Raw genomic sequence first — 22,485 nt, 5'->3', positions numbered from 1 at the left:
CTTGGGTGGCTGTGATGTAAAGCTGGTGTCCAGCTTTACAGGAAGTGAGAAAAATGACTGATTTCAGAATTTATTTACTGTATCACGAGAATGTCTTGTATTGATGATTTTGTGATAGGCCTATTACATTCGCATGTTTGCACCAATAATTTTTGGGGGGGGGGGGGGCTGGCTTAAAATAGCCACTGTTCAGTCGAATATTTTAACGACAGAATGAACTTGATGGAATATGTTTGCTGACCGACTTTTTTTTTTTTCAAATTGTCACTCTAAAACTTGTACGAGTGTGAATACGATCATGTGTATGTCATAAGCAAGGTCCGGATGTTGTTAACCTAAAAAATTCTGAAAATAACTATACAGAATGGCCCAAAAACTCGAAAAAAATTCCCAAAAACCCCTGAAGTGACACAAAAAGAGGATTAAAATAACAAAACTTTATTCCGAAAACGATTATGTTCGAAAGTCAAATTAAAAAAAAATAAGTGATCATCAGCATCAGGTTTTATAAAAATTGCCAAGGAATTTTTCAAATAAGCAATTTGTAATTTGAGTGGGCTAGGAAATTTAAGAGACGAAATAAAAATTTTTGTTCGCTAGAAAAGTTTTGAGATAAACTTCTATCAACATCAAGAGATGCCATTAAACCGGGATTACACTATAAAAATTTGATAAAAGATGTTTTACAAAACATGAAAAACCATTAAGCCTATAGGTTGCATTTGCGCGAATGTTACCGATGCTATTATTGGTTTAATTTTCAAGTTTTATAGAATAATTTTTTAATAAACTTCTATAGTGTGATCCCGGCCCTGGAAATATTGTGAAGGAAAAAAAATTTGATTAAAGCCAGGATTATACACTATAAATGTTTGATAAAAAATCTTCTACTAAACTGGGAAATTCAGTGAATAAGCGTTTCTGTTACATTCAAGCGACAGTAACCAATAGGCTTATTGGTTATTTTTTTTCAAGTTTCGTGAATGAACTTTCATAAAACTTTTAAAGTGGGCTTACTCACAGTTGATCCCTTTTCAATGTTGAAATTGTTGGACGTTCCCGTTAAGGCATGAAAAACTTTTCTGCATGCAATAAGTTTGCTTTTTGCCCACTATTTTTACAAATTTCATAATAAATTGGCATATCCCACTGTACACATGAAAAACTTCACCGACTTTATCGATAGCATTAATGGGCCCCCCCATACCTTTCTGCGAGGACTGAATGGGGAAACAGAATGGTGAAATTGGATCTTATGTATACACCATCTGTTCAATATTTTCCAAGCAAAAAAAGCTTGTGAAATGAACGCTATTAAAATGACAAATATAAATTGCTGCATACAGTATTCTAACGGATCAAAATCATTCAACATGAATTTGTAAGTTTGAAAACTTTTTCTTTAGTATTGCAAGTACTACAAAATGTTCCCAGGCAACACTTTTGTAAAACGAAAAGAAAAGTCCTCTCAACATCCTATATAAGATCAGAATTACTCGAATTCACTTTCATATATTATTTGAAGTGGCCAGTTCTTGGAATTTTTACTAAATTCACCTGCAACTAATACTAAACTTTATCTGTCATCTATAAAAAATGATAAAAGGGGAGTGATGGACGTTATGCATTTGTTTTTATGCTTAAAAATTTTTTAGCTTACATTTCATTTAAAACAAATTCTAGAAAATTAAAAAGAAAATCCTTAAAATATGCCAAAAATACCCTAAACCTTGAGAAAAAATGTCTTGGAAAACTCGTGAAAAATGCAAATGTCATCATCATCCGGGCCGTGGTCATAAGTATTTAACCCTTTATGAGAATTAACCCTTTGCGGTCCAGAGATTTTTTCGGTACCTTATTGGTCAGTTCCCGTTTTATAGCACCCCCCCCCCCCGCCGTAATAAAGGTTCCTGGATGCTTATAAACAATCCCTACATTTCTAACTACATTGTAGAAATTTAGCGCATCGTGGTTGGCCGAAATGAGTGATGAACCATTACTTCACTCCTGTGAAATTTTTGCTGGCGATGTTTAGCAACAGATACGTTTAATTGTACTTGAATCCGACATTCACCGTTGCAGTAATGGTTATAGTACGAGACTCGCTCACCGAAGGTTGTGTTCTCGATTCGGTCTGAAACTCATCCAATTTTTTTCCCTATCCTTCCGCTCATTTACTACTACTAAACCAGACTTGCACCTCGTCCATATTCCTCTGCGGAACAAATGGGTAAATGTTGGAATGCGTGTGTACGTATAGTGAACCTTCCGTGAGGTTTGTTTTGCGTAATGCTTGTTATGTGTAGTGCTGCCATCTGCAATCAATTTTTTAAACTATGAGTTTTTCTCAACTCATAGAGAACTCACTCGAGTGAAGTGTAATGAATAAATAATTATACCGTTGTAGGTCTGTTGCTCTCTGCGGCGAGACTTTTTAACGGGGCGATCGGCTTGCATTCGCGCCTCGAAGTTGGAAACCGCAGAAAACCAACTTCAGCCGACCACCATTGCGGCGACGGTGGGGTTTGAACCCCAATCCTCACGATGCGAGTCCGGCACTATCACCACTCGACCACAACAGCGGCCATTTACTTTTTTGATTTAAAAATGGAAACATTTTTTACTGTTTTATTAAAAAATGTTTACATTTTTGTTTCTGAATTAATCACATGCGATTCACGTGCGTCGAGATGACAATAATAACGTTAAGCTAAACGCTCGTGCATTTTTCCATTTACTAAAAAATGCTTCCATTTTTCGTTAATGAACGTTGAAATTAAGTTTCGCTCAAAATTTCGCCTCTCGTGACGTCTTGCTAGCTTTTTGCTCTAAGTAACCAATCACCGGCGTGCTAATGCTTACTGTGTATTTGTAAAATGATAATGAATCACATCGTGACATGTGCAGACGAATCGACTAATAAAATAAATCAAGATAGTGTACAAAATATTTTAGGGAGGGGGTATCATTAGGGAACCCTTTGATATTAATCAATGCGTGATTCAGCAGAACTTGTTTACTAGTCAGAATCGGAGTCTTCAGCAAAAAGCTGCCGTTTTTCCCTCAGTCTGGACGATCGGCTAGGCCAGTGGTTCTCAACCTTTTGGAAGCCGGTTTTGGTCCGGATACATTTATTTTTGTAAGTGGAAAACCCGGTCAAACGAATAAAGGAAAATGAATGGGGCGGGGGGGGGGGGAGAAACGGCCAGACACTCGCGGCCTGGTATGAATGATGTCAGTGCCCGGCGGCTAACAAACACTGGACTAGGCTCTACTGGAATGATGATGGGCCCTTCCTCGTCTAGATCCGGTCGGATTCTCTTCGCTTTCTCTAAGTTATAAGACTAGTGAAATTTTTGAAAAATGAGTTTTTTGATGGAGTCCGGTCGCTTTAAAATGTTTAGCATTCATTCCTTCTCTAGAGCTTCTGATGGGGCTCGGTAGTGAAATTCCCTTTGTATGCTGGCAATAGGTGGCGTAATGTAGCTTGGCTCCTATTTCTTCACATCTGCCACTTTTTTGTGGATTGATCTAAACCTCAGGTTGGCGGAGAACGGGCCGTGACCCGTTACAAACATAGTGCCCTATGTGGGCCAGTTGCTGTTTACCGTCTTAATCCGAGGAATTATCTTTTGGGTGGATCTGCCAGAGGCCTCTGGGTCCTCCCATTTAGCTTGTCAGTCGAGGAGAATTTCCCTGCAGAGTCTGGATTTTGCAGCGGATGCGGGGCTCTTTCATGTCGTTGGTGGGGGTTCCCATCTTTTCATAGCTATCAGCTGTGCTAAGAAGCTACTCTGCTGGTACTGCCATGTTTTCATATTTTAACGCGTAAATATCAAATGCTGAAATTTTCATGTTATTTAAGCATCGTCTGCCTGCTCTCTGCGGGCAGACTTTCTCAAATAGGAAATATAAGGTAACCATACATGCACCTCCTAAACATTCCTCTGAGATACTTCTAACGAATTGGTGCATGTGAGAATGTGGCGTATATGTGGTTATGTATCTAACTTGAAGTTTGAAGAATACTTGTCACACACACACGCGTTCGAGAAGTGCTGCTATCTACTTTCGGACGCAAAAAATTCGTCAGGTCATATTGCCTTTTAGTTTTGAATTTTACATTTTGTAGGTCTGATTGCTTTTGGTGGAGAGACTTTGAAAATAAGAGATTCGAGTTTTGAAATTAGAAAACCACAGAAAAGTACTAAGGTGTCTGGACAATCCCCACTTATCGTTATGCGCTGAAATTTGATGACGAAACAGCCCTTCCGAGGATTCATTTTCCTCATCTATTCTTCAATGGCACGGTTCGTTACCTTCCCGATTGTGAATTGTACAATTTCGTGAAGTTAATTTGGAAGACCCACTATATGAACCGAAATCTCACCCATTCCGTACATTTTTGCCCCGAGGGCACTCCTCGTTGAGCTCTTGTACCTCCGCTTCTGCTTGCCGCACGATCCCATTATTTTTCACGCGCATTTTCTCTCTGTATGTCGTGTATGTGTACTTTTTCTTCTTCTCTTTATTGCAACCATCTTTGCAATTCACTAATGGGGGTCCCGCGCATGAAAAATGCATCATGTCCCCTTGTAAATGACCGAGTCCTAACTTGTCCTCTCCGTTCGCCAGCAAAGCAGAAGAAAAAGAGCGAGACTCACTCACACGCACAAGTTATAGAAAAGAAAGAAAATGGTCACGCTATTCCCCGGAGGTATTTTTCCGTATATATACACACATACGGTACTAGTTTTTTCCTTGCTACTTTCCACTGCCAAAGTGTGATTATTACGGCAATTTTATTTATTTATTTATTATCGGGCACTGACAGTCACAGAGAAAAGACGGAATAGTTCTGCATTTGGCTAATTTCGGTGGCACTTGAACTTTACGATGAGAATGATATTATTCTTTAAATAGACCACTTAGAACCTCACTGATGGATTTTCGAATATAAGAAGCAACATGTTCATCGTAAATTCCAGGGTATCTCAAACCTTTATCACTCGCGGCTCCTTTGCTCAGTCCATGGATCATATGCGGCTCCACGGAATAGTTTAGTGGATATTTTTACTTATAAAAGAACCATTCAAAACATAAATGGCACAAACAAATAAACTTCTCCAGCTCACCACGACGCCCCTGACAAAGGTTGGCGACGTCTATAGGAGCCGTGACGCACCCTTTTAGAAACACTGGTATATTCTGATGTAACTAGTAGGGCTGGGAATCGATTTAAATTCTTAACTGGTTGATCAAAAATTTTTAATGGATTAATCGAATATTTTTCATAACTATACAGGCTGGCCCAAATTATTTGCACAGCGGGTATCCCGTAACCGTTGAATTCACAAACATACTTTCAATTACAAAAAGTTTCAAATTATGACGTGCAGTTACTTAAAATCTGAAAATTTATTTTAGTGGTCGTACACACATAAGAAAGTGAATCAAGTTTTTATACAGTCCCTGCGTGCTACAAAATCCAATTAGAAAGTTGTTGCGTCAACAACAAAACAAAAAAAAATTCCACGTTTCTAGTGAATATTGATTCATTGAGGAATTCGAAAAACGGAACAAAATTGAGGAAAAAACAGCAATAAATGGGGGTAAAACTGTTTTTCCGCATTTAACGCTCTTTTTTCCAACTTTCCTTCGTTTTTCGAATATCGCAGTCAATATTGCACTTAGAAACGTGGAATTTTTTTGTTGTTGGCTTCAGGAGAGACGGCAACAACTTTATCATTGGATTTTTGAGCACAAGGAACTGTATAAAAAGTTAATTCCTGCATTTTCTTATGTGTACGACCCCTAAAATAAATTTTCAAGATTATAATTAACTGCACGTCATTTTACATATATATCCGTTGTGCAGACAATTTGGGACAGCCTGTATAACACAAATTGATGCTATAAAAATGCAATTTATTCATTTTACGCACCTATTGACTAGGTGTAAACAAGTATAGGAGTAGACTAAGAAATTATGGCTGTCACTTGAAGCAATTTAATACTCGTGTGCAGAACATATTTTGTTAAAACCTGGAATTTCTTTTGATCACACCGTTACTTGTTTTTCTTGAAACTCCTCCCAAATAGTGCTTGTGTGGAGAGGAACTGTTACTTCCTCTTTACTATTACTTCCAAGAATACGATACGAACAACTACTGTTCATAGTGGAGATAATAAACTTTATTCTTGCCTTTTAAAACTCCCATCAAACACAATTTGTAATTGAAACGATCACAATTTTTCGTTAAATGGACACAATTATTAAATTTATTAGTGCTGAAAAATTTGAAGTGTTGATTCAAATGCTTTAAATATGACTTATCGAAAATGTTATATATACATAAAATAATTTAGGACATTTAATCGGTTTCGTTAAATAAATCAAGTCAAATTACAAACTTTTTACTGAAATTTCAATCGAACTTTGATCGGATTGATCGAGAGGTTTAATTCAACTAAAATTTTTAACTGTGATTCACAATTGATCAATTAACTGCCCTAGCATTTAGTACTTCTAGCCTTAAGATTGAAATATTATCTTTAATAGCCTATACGGAGTAGGTCTTCTATTTTGTCGAATCCCTTCACTGTTCGAAACCAAGTCCAAGTGTCTTGAAAATGGTCGTCGACATGGTATGTGGATTCGCCCATAATCGAAGATAAGGGGGACGGGGTGTCATGTCTCTTTAACATCACAGATGCGTGCAGTTGATGTATACTGTATGTATGTACATATGTATTGACATCATCGTACTCACCTCCTTCCTTCAGACCTCCAAGTCTATCTCCATCCCCACCTTTAGATTAGGGGCCATTCAAGTATTATGTAAGCAGATTTTTAACCATTTTTGACACCCCTCCATTGTGAGCAAAAGCCAGCAAAACACAGACCCCCCCCCCCCCGTCAGCAGCTTAGAATATTTCATATCTTCGAAAAAGATTGGTTGATGACGTAAGCAACCTTCAAACCCCCCTCCTTGTCATCAAAAGTCAGCAAATCCTTCTGGGGAATTTATATAACTTGTATACTGTATAGGCTACTCTGTTTTTCTTCTATTATTATTGTAAATAATGTTTCAAGAAGTGATTTAGTATTAATAACAGATTATTTATTACGTTAAAAGTGGAGATACATAAACTAAGCACTGGAATGAAAATGCCCAAACCCCTTACTCGCTGGACACAAAAACGTTGTGTTTATAAAAGCGCCGTTGCCACTACATGATAGCAAAATAACCCCCTCTTGGTTTTAGCCTTCTAAATGGCTAAGTATATTTATTACAATACTCTTCCCCCCCCCCCCCAAAAGAAATGAAATACTTAGACGATTATATGAATGCAAAATTAGAAGTTAATGTTCATAAATAAAATGTGAAGGCTTCCTTCGCTCACGCAATGGATATCGACGAGTCACTGGTACAGTACTTTTATCAGCAATATCATGATTCACCGGATCACTTTTTGTTGCACAGTTGTTGTTATCAAGAGCAGAAAAATTCACTCCACTGTCTTTGACATCTGACACAGGAATACAGTTGCCACATCTAGGTGAAGATTCGCTGTTATGACTGGGATTTGGAAGTGATGAATGAGTAATGTTCTTATCAACAGGAACATGTGTAATAGATCTTTCACTTGCAATTGATTTCCTAGGAATATCACATTCACTACTATCAGCAGTCACTGGATTATAAGCATGATCAGGGCGTAACTGATCAATGTGAGCAAGATATTTCTCACTAGTTAACAATCCATGTCTTGCTGCCCTTGGGTTCTACCAAAGTTCCCTGACTCCATTGATGATTCCTACTGGATTGAACAAAAAACTTTGACCAGGATGAAAATACCTTTTTGCATTATGATTACGGTCATAATACATTTTTTGTAAATCTTGTTTTTATACCTTTGCTTGAACACTGGGATGTACAAGAGACAATGGTGTTCTGAGTTGTATAGACAAAAACAATTCAACGGTTGATAAACCAGTTGTACAATGAGGTATAGAACGATATGTCATCAGGAATTGAGAAATTTTCTTAATGATCTATGATCATTTTACATTTTTGACAATGCGTGCTTGAAAGTCTGTACTGACCTTTATTAGATTGAAGATGATACGTTGGTATCGGAGTATGAATCACTGCATTAGCTTTTAAAAAAGATCTGAATTTCTCTGAAACCAATTGAGGACCACTGGTAGTCCACCACTGTCAGAAACCAACACTAACGGTAAACCATAGCAAACCATCAATGGCACTACCAGAAGTAATAGAAGGCATTTGTATCACCTCCAACCATTTAGAGTAGCTATCAACAACCAAAAGATAATTCTTTTGATCTTTTTGTGCAAAATCAATATGCACCCTATCCTACGGAAATTTGGACCACACTCACAGTTGAAGTGGAGTTCTTGGTAAATCTTTGCTTACTTTCTGACTTGCAGAACAATGTTGAATAAGATTTTCAATTTGTTTGTCCAACTGTGGCCACCAAATATGACTTCTGGCAATAGCTTTCATCTTGGAATTTCCAGAATGTGTATCATGCAGTAAATCTAATAAACGTGTTCTAAATTTTTCTATAATGATCATACACATTCCCCATAGAAGACAACAACAGTCTAAGGACAATTCATCCCCACGTATGAAAAATGTTTTTAAAGCCTCATTATCGAGTCTTTCAGGCCAACCATCTGAATATACTTCAAAGCCATTCCCAAAATTGGGTCATTGCGAGTTGCCGTGGTAATATCTGAACTAGTTATCTGCTAATCCTCTGCAAATCTCAATCTTAAATACATCAGATTGTACATCCGTCTCAGATTCTACTGGAGCACAAGATAATCCATTGGCACGATCAGAACCCTTTTTGTATTCAATAGAATACTTGAGTGAAGATAACAAAGCAGGGACATCTTTGTCTGGTGCAAAAATGCTTATTAAAGGGCGGTGATCAGTTACCAATACAAAAGGTTTACCAAACAAATACTGCTGAAAAATTTTTATTGAAAAAATGATTGCTCTTGCCTTATTCACAATTTGTGAATAATTTTGTTTAGCTTCAGTTAATGTTCTAGATGCATATGCTATGGGATGTTCCTTATTGTCTATGACATGTGATAAAACAGCTCCCAAACCAAATGGAGAAGCATCACAATATACTCGTAATGGCAATGTTTCATCATAATGGACAAGCACTGCATATGTTGATAGAATGTTTTTACATTTCTGAAAAGTTTCTTCACACTGAGACGACCATTTTCATGGTGTCTTTATGAAGCAATTGGTTCACAACTTTCCTGGAAAACCTTGAAATATTTATTAGTCAACCTCTTGGCAGGATCACCAAATTCATTCACTTTGTGTATAGAAAATATTTTAGGCCAATTCAAGTTGAAACATCTTATCCAGTTCCTTCCAAACAATGCTGGTCGATCGCCTTTGACAATTATAGCACGAGACTTGGAAGTCTGATTCTCATAAGTGACATCTACAATCACCTCTCCTGAAACATCCGTAGGATTTTAATTGTTATCCTCAAGGAATACATTTGTAAATCTGGAAACAACATGAGGTAAATTTTTCTTCAGCCAATACTCGGAGATAATGGCTACGTCTGCTGCAGTACCCAACTCCATTCTAATTCTTTACCACAGATCTGTATATTAACCAAGAAACGAGATTCCTCATTAAATTTATTAATTGAATTCACTGAAAATAAATTATACTCTTTTCGGTGTCCGATTTATCTGCAGTAGATATAATTTTAGCAGAGACATTTTTTCTGCTTTGACTTGAGAAATATGTCCAATTTTATTGCAGGCATGGCACCTACCATTTTTGTATTTACAATTTTCAATATTGTGTGGTGCACCACATCGATAGCATTTCTGAGAACTTGCCTTGTTCCCGTGAACACCTTTACTCCATCTTGGCTTATTTTGATGAAAAGTCGATTTTTCCACTTTTTTTTCATTCGATGAGAGTCCACCAGCTGTAACCTTGATATAACCAGAACCTTCTTCAGCGAGTTCCATTGCTACTACTATGTCAATGGCATCTGCGAATTTCAAATTTTTTCTTGCCAGTAGACTTTTTTTGGTTGCCTCGCAGTGAATACCGCAAACGAATCTATCCCGCAAAGCCTTGTCCAAAAAATCGCCAAAAACGCACGTTGATGCAAGTCATTCCACCAAATACTCTGCGATGCTTTCACCCTCCTTCTGATTTCGTCGGTGAAACTTGAATCTTTCAGCGATGGTAATGGGTGCAGGACGAAAATGTTCTTGAAGCAATTTGACGAGCTCTTCATACACAGTCCTGGGATAGACGCGGTGTCTACCAAATTTAGTAGCAGTTTACATGTTTTTGCACCGAGCACGGAGATCAACACCGGCACGTGTTTTTCATCTTCCACTTCGTTAGCTAGCAAATACTGCTCGAGCCATTCGATGTACAAGTCAAAATCTTCATTGGCATTGTCGTAAATCGACAACTGACAAACCAGGCCTACTTTCGACATTGTAACTGTAGCGTAATCTGTTTCATTTTGAGCGCGTAAAAAAGGTTCGATTTATTTACCTTTACTGGAACACTTGCTTGTCGCCATTATTATAAATAATGTTTCAAGAACTGGTTTAATATTAATAACAGATTATTTATTACGTTAACAGTGGAGATACATAAACTAAGCACTGGTGTGGAAATGCCCAAACCGCTTACTCGCTACAGCCACAAAAACGTTGTGTTCACAAAAGCGCCGTTGCCACTACATGATAGCGAAATAACCGCCTTTTAAATCATATTTAAAAGGCGGGTTATTTTGGTATATAAATGTACTTAGCCATTTAATCGCTAAGTATAAGTATTATGTAGTGTATTGATCTTTTATATTGTCTTCAGAAGAGGAATAATGGTAATATTCACGAAATAATGCCGAATGTACATATTTCATCATCGGATTTGTGTCCACTTTGATGAAATGTTTGTGTGCACAATTTATCGTATCGCATATACAGCTACTACTACTGTTGGGTTGGATACGTCGTAGGCTAATTGGAAAATCCGGTTTGTTTCAAAAGAACCTGGCAATTTTGCAGTTCACCCGGCAAATTTTTCAGAATCATATTGCAATTTACAATAAGCCTGATATTTTATAAGCTGATTTTGAAGAGTTCATACAAGTGAATTAGAAAATTTGAAAATGTTTGCTCAAAATGCATTTTTTCCATCCAAGCCGTTCGCAATTAGTTGGATTTATAAGTTAGCTTGCGATACATTCATGCCTAATGGTGCCTCGCATCTTTGAGAAGGACTTTTTTTTTTTGGTTGACCTTATATGAACAATTTTCAGTAAATTTATAGTGAAAAAAAATTCGGGTAGGTGGGATTATAATCACGGCCGCAAGGTTTGACGCGAATACGTTTTTTTGTGCCTTGAATCGCGTGATAGGTACTTACATAATGTCTATTTTTGTTGTGAACTGCTCTAGATATAGTAGAAAACAGTTTATTAATCAATTCAGCGGAAGATATATTAAAACGGAGTGGTATTATTGGATTTGGTGTTGGAATGGGGGGGGGGGTGCATCTGACTATATTATTGCTTTCTACTTGCGTTGCTTACTTTTTGAGATAAGCGTAAAACAATTTGTTACGAATATGGGCAGCGGCCTTAGTGCCCGGACGGGAAGAGACATTGAAACTGGAGTCATGTCATTGAATGCGTCCTTGAAATGTGCATCTGGCGATACCACTGCTTTTAACGTGCGTTCCGTACTTTTTGAAATATAGCGGAAAATAATTTGTTAAGAATCAGTTCAGCAGGCCTGCCAGACATAGGATATTGTCAAGAGGATATTGAAACCGGAGTGATGTCATCAGCCCCGTTTTCACGTGGAATCGTTTTCTCATGGGAAGTGAAAAATCCGGTTTCCTTCACTCCGCAATGGGGAAAAACGCAAAGTGTTATGGGAAAGGGGGTATGCACAACAAAAATCCTCATAGAAGAGAGTGCAAATATTTCCTCTTTCTTTATTCCTCTTTCCCTACGGGGAAAAAGTTGTCAGCGGGCTCCAGAACTCCTAATGCTACCGCAATATTGTACATGTAAACGAGGCAATTGAATGCACCTTTGCAACGTGCATCTGCGATACCATTGCTTTTGTCTTGCGTTGGGTAGCCTACTTCCCAAAATATGAGAATTTCGTCACGCATTTTTTTGCGAATGCTCCCATATCTTCAGATGATTTAAAAGACGTATTCACGTCAAAAAAAGAAACAGAAAGAAAAATACTGATGTCTGAAATCCCCCCAGGCTGGAGCCCTGACAGCCTTCCGCGGTGGAGACTGTACGCATGCATATAAACTGAAGTCCTTCACGACTGTTTGAACTGAGTTGATTCAGCTTTCCATTTCATGGTTTAAAGTCAATTAACTCAAATATGTTTATTTTTAACGCCCACTCTCTCGTTAAAATGTTATCTCAATTCGTTCTGTTTTTTTGTACATATACTTATCTACCTCTTCCCCGGGATAGGAAGGTGGTATTGCCCATTTTGAAAAATACTGGTCAAAAATATTTGAGGCAATCTAATAACTTCTTCCATAATATTAATCAATTATATAGTTTACATTAAGAAGAAAAAATCAGACGATTTTGGGACTACAACAGTGGTTCTCTAGAGTTTTGTCATACTCGGTTCCTTTGCCCAATTCATGATTCATCTGCAGCTCCCCAGAATAGTTTTTCCCCCACTTATAAACGAACCACTTCAAAGCATAAATCAATATCTACAGCTCCATGACAGAAGTTGGCGACTTCCCTAGGAACCTCGACGCACAGTTTGAGAAACACTAATCGTACAAAGTAGTCCTCATGTCGCGCAAAGCCGTTCATGTGATCTTGTATGCTTCTTCTATGTAACCCTTGATTTCTACAAATATACCTGACAGCGTTGATAAAAAGAAAGGCTACCTGTTGGATAACGTCCAGGTTTGATTCTGGCTCCGAGGCAAATATATTTTTTTTGCTTGAAATGCAGATTCTGGAATAATATTAAGAGTTATGTGGCTTATTACGTATAATGAAAATAGATTCGATACTTTATTTTTGGATATTATATACGGGTTTTACTGACGCCATTGGGATGTTATGGTTCCACTCATATCCTGAGATCATCTTGAGCAGTGGGGGAAAAAATTGTACTTTTGTTTTTCCAAGTCAATGAACCGAATTTCGTTAGGATTCGTGATATTTCGTCGGAAATATCTTCGATGATATAGATTTTTCTGTTGCTATTTCGAGACCATTATGCAGAATTTTTTTCGAGAAGATTTGGATTACCCAGTAGGATTTTGTGGGCACATAATTTTTGTGACCTGTTCTATGCAGAATTCAGTCATTAAGTCGGATCGCCTCTTGGAACTGACCACATTGAAGTGACCGTGGCCTTGGAAACCAGACATCGCGCATTTCAAATCAAGGGCACGTGTTTTTCATGCCAGGGTCCCCGACTCTCTAAGATGTGTGGGTATTGAAATTTATTATTATTTGTGATTTGCAGTGTAATTTGTTTTGTATGACGGGGACGCTCCCCGAATTGTCGTTGATTTATTCTTCGGCGCGATTTTTCGTCTCATTTTGTGGTTCTGATCCTCGTGTTTTTCTTTTTCTTTCTTCTCACTTCATTGACAGCGATTCGCTTGGCACGTGTTTTCCATTATGACCTCCTCTCTCTTTGATAATCGATAACGTCAGCCCCGAGCTCTCGTTGTACTCAGTTGTTTGGTATTTCTCCGAGCAAATACACTTCTTCCCCCCCCCCCAACCTCCGTATAATATCTCATTCTTGACACTTCCAAGTGATTTGCGCATCGATGTTTTTTTTCCTCTCATATCATTTTGAATTTGCTTGAATTCATGTATTTGTTACTTATACAAGCGTTAAACGTGCAATTACTGAAAATAGTCGAAAAATCGATTGCCTATGATGCTTATTTCCTTCATGTAATATGAAATTGAGGTCAACACAACTTGCTTTAACTCGAGAAATTTGATCCTCATGATGGAGCTTTCACTAATGAATGAAGTATCGATCAGTTGACATGTCTATGCGAAAGTGACAAACATGGACTGAGGTCACTTCATTTCGTCGCTTCCAAAATAATAACAATATTGATATTATTCGGTGGGGCATGTTTTCTTATACATCAATGATATGATTATTATGTTCGTGCACATTCCATTATAGCATTAGCAAATTTCTGTACATCACGTTATTTTCATTTGCCATATCTCGGGAAGGAAACCTCGGGAAAGGAAAAATATTAAAAGCGATATTTTCTTGGATTATACACGCGCGTAACTGTGCCTTTTGAGGCAATTAGACCTCTACTAGAGATTTTCATCAGGGGTCTATCCAGACTATTTTGCAGGGTCCTGTTTTTGTGAAAATTTTCCCTATTTTAGTGAAAAAAGGCATTAACTTTGTGAAAAATGAGTAATTTTGTTGGAAGCGAAATAATCCAGTTAATTTATCACAAAAATGAAATGCCGTATTTCATCAATAAAAATTGTTTCATTAATTTGTATTTTGCGGAGGGTTAGTTTTTCAGATCCAGAATTTCGTGAAGGGGCCCGTTTTTAGAATTCAAATTTTTATAAATTTTGTGAAATTTGGGCCCCAAATTTTGGCTGGACAGACCCCTGTTCGTGTTAGTAGCCTCATGAATTAGATGGAAATATTATCTGAGGGCTCTCCCCTATCACCTGATTTGATTATCACTTCGATGGCACTCTCACCAACCGTGGCAAACTGTTCGGAAATCGCACATCTGTTTCCACTGTTAAATTTTTACCTCTAGTATATCTTGTGGAAATCTATTTCCACATGAGAACTTGTGATCCTGTGTGTTCTATGGTCAGTATTTAATCGTATTGAGGTAATGTCTGGGCTATCGCTTTATAAATCAGTCTTGCGCCTCGTAGGAATTCCTGTAGGAAATTCGAAATATATCCCGTTGACATCTCACGGCACCCCCTTTAGAAATCTGTCTTAGATATCTTAACTGAACAATACATGCACCTCGTAAACATTTGTTAGGGAAATTTATAACTAATGGGTGTCTACCGGAAAGTGTTGTGTGGCTCTATGTTTTTATGATGTCAGAGTTGTGTGTAGTTCGTGTTTTAGACGTGCTGCCACCTGTCTTCTTTTCTTCTTCAGAAGCACTCTTGGACAATAAAAAACTTTGTTATCAGGTGCTGCTGATAAATATTTATACGTCATGGTCAATGTCAGAAGTCTTGTTGGCCCACAAAAATGAGCGGCCTCTCCAGGAATCGGTCCGGTTTCGGACATTGACCAAAACACGAATTATCAGTTAAATTATCACAACTTATACCTCATTGTAAGTGGATCTGGATGAAAATGCTCAATGTCTCTATTTTTTTTTCCCGCAGACATGGGCGGCGACAGCTCTCAGCAGGACGCTAGCTCAGCACCCCCGTCCGACAGAGCCAGCAGTACCCTGGAGACTATCACGGACACGACAGAGGGTCGCACTAGCGATGATCGACAACAGTTGTCGGGAGCGTCCAAGACAGATGTAGAGAGTCCGTTGCCAGAGCAGGCTCTGGACTCAGCCTTGCCAAGTGACAGCGATCACAACTTCGATCACCACAGCTCCGAAGAGGAGCTAGAAGTCATAAACTGTCGCAGTAGGAACTCTTCGGGCGGTCGGCACCGCCGCCAAAAGGACAAACAGCAGCAGCAGCAGTCGTCGTCTTCGTCTTATCAACAGTATCCCGAAAAGAGGAAATGGTCTCAGGTGAACAACCGACTGTGTATCGCGGCCGGCGGAGACAATTCTGGATCCTCGGACGAAGAGGTCAGGGACTTGATGTGTGTTTCCGCTCCCGTAGAGTTCCGTTCTTCTCCGCCGGCCAACGTCCCCAAGCCCAGCCGGTCCTTGTCCCCCCCGCCGAAGCTGTTCCACCATGCTCCCTCGGCGCACATTCCACCTCACGAGCTATGCTCAGTTTCCCCGAGAAAAAGGCACAGACGGAACGTTCACCATCGCAACAACCACGAAACAGCAACCACCAGCAGTACAAACGTTCAACGGCCGTCACTAGACTTTGAGAAGATGCAACAGGTATGTATGCATGCGGCTCAATAAAATGTCCAACAGTATATATCATCCTCGCACATACTGAATTAGCTCACTCTTTGTAGATAGTGTAAACATAAGTATCATTCAAGATCATAAGCCCCGTTTACTATGTGCAATATTGCGGCACCACCAGTGGAGTTTTCCACCAGCTTGACTTTTTTTCCGTTGTAGGGAAAGAGGAGGAAATATTATTTACACCGGTCTATAAGGATTTTTGCAGTGCATTGGTGCATATACCCCCCCCCTTTCCCATAATCCTTTGCGATTTTCCCCTATTGCGAAGTGAAGGAAACTATTTTTTATTCCCCATGTAAGAGGGGCTACATTGGCAAATTTTTCTATCCCCCAGTTCAAAGAGTATCAAATTGTGTAAATTCCTCGTGTTGATTTAGACGAGTTAGTGGATTTTTAGTAGGGGAAGGGTTAAGGTGGGTTATAAGACACTTTCACTCCCCTCCTGTCCTGGCAACGGCCTTGGGTTTTTCCTCATACCTATTATATGGTATTGTTATATTTAGTCTGTCTCCCTTCCCACCATTGGCGTATGTAAAGGAGGGGGTTTGGGGTTCTAACCCCCCAAGCCGAGATTGTAGTGTTATTTTGCTCCCCACCCAAATGTATCAGGAATATGCGCTGTATGTTGAAATTGCATTGTAAATTTTACTTAGAATTTTCTCAGGTGCAAAGGATTTCAGCTTTGTTTTTATTTGGAGGTTGGGGGGGGGGCTTCTTTGACTTCCTGCTAGAGTTTAAATTGAGACAGACTGGTGGGTCATGCTCTGGTTAGGAGGAGTCAATCTCTGTATGACGTGTTTGATCCCCCCCCCCCATGTAGAATTCCTTCCCTTATACAGATTTGTAAGAACATGAGCCAATACGAAAATTAATGCAGTTACTACACCGATCTCCTACAAATAATCTGGTTGAATATCGGCCAGCGTTCTGATTTATGAACATTATGATGCATTCTCCACCATCGTGAGCTGAGAAGAATGTGTGAAGTACGGTAGTGGATGGTATGAAAAAGAAAAAGAAACGAAAATCGATTGTCTAATTTCAGATCGTAACTGTAATTTCCAAGTCACCTGTTCCCTTCCCATTTCTTTTAATTTTCCATTTTTTTTTTTCCGCCCTTCTCCCGAGATTACGTCCGGGAACAGTTACCAGACCTCGTGATGCGAATCCTCAGGACATCAGTTCCATGGAAGTATGTAGTAGCTAACGTTGAGAGGCGAGTTGTAGCAGCAGCAGCAGTACACGTGCATATACGGGAGACGAAGAAGTAGCTTTTTTCCTGGAAAATAATGATAAAAAAATAAATTTTTTATTCTTTTCGTGCCAAATGCCCAAGAAAATATCGGAAATTTAATACTGCTTTTAATATTCCTCTCATCTGCCCTCCTTTCTCCTTCCTTTTTTACCCCCTACTCTTCACAAAGATGTATTTTCTTCGATCTATGCTCTCGCTCTGGTTTTCTTTAAATTTTTTTAAAAATTCTTTTCACCCTTCATTTTTGCTCCTTCGTCGTTTCTGCGCCTTTTCACTCAAAATAAAATAATGATAAAAAAAAACAACCTAGCGTTTTCTTTTGTACTTTTCGTCGTCATTAATGAAACGCTCGCAAAGAATACACGGAGTGAAATTCCGCGCCGTTTGAATAATTTATAAAGAAAACTAATTTTTTTTTCTTTGCTATTCTCTTGATTTTGTTATTACTTTTAAGAGTGTATGTTGGTGTGTGTGTGTGTGTGGGGAGGGGGAAGAAGGTGGAGTTTTCTCGCTAGATTTTTTTTATTTTACATTTTTATCTGTAGTCGGTGTGCGGTGGGACAAGAATGTACGTGAAGGTGGTGGACGGTAAGGGCTTTTCATTCCCCTACGGATTCCTGTTTTTTTGAACTTTGATGCGTACAGACTGATTTTTTTCCCTGATATTTATTGTGAAATCTTCTATTTCATAGTTTGACTATACTGATCGGTGAATATTTTTTTTTTGTTTAAAATATTTAACACATACTGAATTTTTTTTTTCTTTGAATCATATTTGAATTTTAGAGTACCATTTTAAGAAACCCAGGAGACATGACTATTTTCTTTAAGTTGTAGATGTGGTCTCATTTATGAATTATTTCTTCCTCAGATTGTGATGATATTTGAATGTTTTACTCCCCTTTTTTTCAAGTTGATATTTTTATAGATCTTCCATCTAAAATTATAGTACGCGTATATATGCATAATTATTTTGCTGGGTGTATGTCTGTTAAATTTTTCATTTTCCTCTGAATAAAATGCTTTTATCATCCAGTTAACTACCAGTTTTCTGATCTTGTTTTAGGGCGCCTTCTTAGACGTTTAACATTACGGTGGTTTCAGTTTTTTTTCTATATTTGTGGTCCATCTGTTATCCTTTCTTTTAGCAATGCGTCTACCCTATTTCCATCTCAAAGTGTTATTTCCTTCGCGATGACGAATGCTTTTGTTTTTTTTCTAATCCACGGTTTTCTTTCTCTTGTGATGTCTAGCAAAGGGCGCACAACCTTGCAGTCCGCGGGCCAGATACTGGTGTACCTATCATGTGTACATCGATTCTATTCAGGAACACTTTTCGCGGACTGGATGAAACGCTTTGGCGGCCCGCACTTTGCGCACCCCTGGTCCAGCATATTACCATGATATTTTCTGTTAAGTAGTCCTCGTATTTTTTTGCGTATCCGTGTTTCATACTGATATAGAACACTTTAAAATTCCAGGTAGAACAGAGCCGTCTGAGAATCAGTTTTTGTTTTTTTTTAGAATAATGCTTGGAAACATTATTCATTCTTATTCTTCTCTTTATTTCATCTTCAAGCTTTCTTGAGCCTTGGGATGATCGTCCATGCCCATCATTGAAAAGTGAATACCATATGGAACGTGGTGTGCATATGCTACATCTCAAATCAGCACAATACGCATGTTTGAATTAAATGTGGATGAGATGTTTTTAATTCTGATGTTGATGAATATCTCTTGAGTGCTAATCGGGAGCAAGCATCGGACATTCTTTCATGCTTCATGGCCCTTGAGAGCAAAAGGTAAGAATACCTGTTTAAAGAAAATTTAACGATGTCCTGTGCTGCTAAATATGCACGTATTATCGAACAAAAATCATTTTCAGCACAGACAAAATTGATCTCGTATGAAAGGCCTATTGACCAGCGTTTTCTGAAGTTGCCCCTTGGAGAGGGTATTCTGGGTGTTCCCTTAGGCCAGTGTTTCCTCAAAGTGTGCGTCGTGGCTCTCAATGGCACCGTGAACCTATCTCGGAGGGTGTCGCAGCCAGCTGGAGACAATGATTTGTGTGTATATTTATGCTTTGAAGTGGTTGCGCCGAGGGTGACAAAAGTTTGAGAATCACTGGCTTAGGCGCATCCTGAATATGCGGCTGTGGGTTTTTTCTTTTCTTTCTTGAAAGAGAAGTTGATAACACGACTTTTGAACCCTGTCCTAAAGGTATTTATAATCACTTTTCTTTTTTTCGAACCACATGACTTCAAGAACTATAGTGAAATGGCTATTTTGCGCCCTAGATCTCCAGAGTATCGATCTCTTAGAACGAATATGAATTAGATAATGAAGATTCAATGTTGAATAATAAGTTGATCGTTCATGATACTGTAATGGTTTGTCAGTGCCCCTACCGCCCTTCATTCGCATATTTAGATGCGTAGTTAGATTTCATCCGACCAAACGTTGCATATTCTGATATTGCATCGATAACTTGAAAACTAAGACAATACGTCAGAGGAAAAGAGAGAAATTATGAATTCTCCTAATATATCGGTATTAACATCTACAAAGTACACAGTAACGTACAGATACATATTCTCTCTGTACTAACCGCTCCCTCCTGGCAAATAACAAGGGCTGAGGGAGTCTAGAGGGTGTATGTGAGAACAAAAGGATGAATACGGCCGCAGACAAGAAAAGAAAAATACGTAAAGAGGAGAGAGTATGGGGGGAAAAAAACCTCTTTTTCTCCTTTGTGTTACTATTACACACTATGACAGAGAGTAGTACCAGAGAAGGAGAGTGAACCAACATAGCTTGATAAATGGCACAGATCTGGGATTTCAAAGCCCAGATCGATCTCTGCTGTTTCGCTTGGGGGTTCTTTTTACTCCTCTCACACTCGCTCTCTCTCTCGCGAGCGGTAATGCCGGGTTTAGGTGGAAATGCCGCTTCGCTCCTTCCAAAACCCACCACCTCTCTTCTGAAGTTTGGTCGATACGACGAATTGATTCTTGTGTACAAGAGACCGAGCCAGAGTTTTGGTGCTCTGGCGTAAGGTAAGAGGTAGTTGGTGATGGCGATTCGCAGGTTTCAGGTACGAAACACCGTGTGGAATTTCGACATCGAGTTGTTCTTGGAGATATTACCTGTAGCAGAGGATGTGTCCCACCCATCTGTCCCTGTTTTTTGCTTGCTGTTTCCGCGAATGAGACGAGCAGCTAAACTCGGTTATAACGACATCGAAGATTTCGCGAAATTTTGTCGTTATAGCCGAGGTGTCGTTACAATCAAAGTTGGTGTTCTTAATTAGGGTAACTATATTTGATCGAGAAATCGAGGTCAAATACGGGACATCGCCGTTCTTCCTAAAAATGTTGCCGATTCTCGGCCAAATAGCCAATTCCTAAACTATTAGCGAGAAATGCAGTGCTACAGGAAGTTTGTAGTGATTTAAAATGTATTTCATGCAGAAAAATTTGAAAATGTCCCGTGGTCGTCTCTTAACGGTATTATATGCCCCCCCCCGGGAGGCACACTATACTTCATGGTAATTAGTCAGAACCACCAATTATTGAAATTATAAACAAATTCAACTGTGGTTAGGCGGCCTTGCTGATCGCGATCGACCGGAGTGTATCGCCGTGGCTCTTTCGCCCGATCGCGGGATAATTTTTCTTGACGAATTTTTACCTGAAAAAATCCTTGCTATAATTTTTTTTATAATTGCAAAAACCACACTCATACATATTACACAAATACTGGATAATAGCAAACCAAAAAGAATACAAATGAAAAAGAAAAAAGGCATATACAAGCAACGGATATACACTACTAAACCCGACACGCACCTCTTCCATTTTCCTCTGCGGAACTTCTAACGAATTGGTACATGCTGGAATGTTTGGAGAAAAAGCAGTGTTGTGAACCTTCCGTGAAGTTCGTTTCTGTATTATGCTTATGTGTAGTGCTGCCATCTGCAATCAATTTTTTTAAATGAGTTTTTTCTCAACTCATAGTGAGTGAAGTGTAATGAATGAATAATTGTAACGGTGTAGGCCTGTTGGTCTCTGCGGCGAAACTTTTTAACGAGGAGACCGGCTCGCGTACGCACCTCGAAGTTAGGAACCGTAAACGAATATATACACTATAGCCCCGTTCACATTTGCAAATATTGCGGTAGCATTGGTAGTTCTAGCACCCACTTGACGACTTTTTCCTTCGTAAGGAAAGAAATTTAGAGCAGTAGTCATTGGTGAAAATTCTTGAAGCGGGTTTTGTACCCGCTTTTTCTATTTCCCATGTGAACGGGGCTTATGTGACCTTAAAAGAAATGCAGAGTCTTTCCAGGAACACAAAAAGGATTTGTTGGCTGTGCTTCGCTGCCATTGTGAGTCGCCAGTTACTCAGTATAATTATTTAAAAAAATCAAGACGTGTATAACAGTTCAAAGTAAAATTACATCGGATTTAATGCAATTTAAACAATATATTATGCCAGTATATTCTGGGAATGCTTACAATATTAATGCACATAATATAAATTTTTAATATAATTTAAGTAATATATTATCTTTTTTATATACTTATCCAGCTTTTCGATGAACACTTTCAAAATGTCTTCATAATTCTGGATGCTTTTCGCATATTTGGGAATTTCATACTTGTGGTTAGTGTTATTAGTTGGTTAGTCAAAAAACTCATGAAAGACGTTTTCTGCGCTTCAAAATCATGTTACAATCTCGTTGCAGTTCTATTTGTTTTTCCTCTGAAGTCAATTTTTTTTTTCTCTAAGTTTATGGTTATGTAAATATATAATTGTCTGATGTCTAGCGTGTGGCAGTTTACTTTTATATTGTTTTCAGTATAGGTTTGTGTTAGTATAGTTCTTACTTTATTGCATGTGTTCGTGATATTACAATGGTATATGCTCTCTCTCATATGCACATAAACCGTAAGTTATTATTGAGAAAACACTGGCGAAAGAGATCTTTCAAAAAATCTTCCCCCTATTAAATATTTCAGCTTG

At 38.5% G+C, this 22,485-nt stretch overlaps 1 protein-coding gene across 1 annotated transcript in view; it reads left to right on the top strand.

Moving 5' to 3' along the window:
- LOC149081778 (uncharacterized) overlaps positions 1–22,485 on the top strand; it is a 173,595-nt gene that overhangs the window by 59,028 nt on the left and 92,082 nt on the right. The window contains exon 3 of the mRNA XM_089235540.1: positions 15,478–16,172. Within this exon, the coding sequence (XP_089091666.1) occupies positions 15,478–16,172 (695 nt within the window). The remainder of the gene's footprint in view (positions 1–15,477; positions 16,173–22,485) is intronic.

This window comes from Pholcus phalangioides, unplaced genomic scaffold (assembly GCF_987345545.1).
Source record: "Pholcus phalangioides strain wild (caught in Gottingen) unplaced genomic scaffold, Ppha-v1.0 ptg000009l_1, whole genome shotgun sequence".
Lineage (NCBI taxonomy): Eukaryota > Metazoa > Arthropoda > Arachnida > Araneae > Pholcidae > Pholcus > Pholcus phalangioides.
The sequence above is the reverse complement of the archived record's forward strand: the minus strand, read 5'-3'. Positions and strand labels throughout refer to the sequence as shown.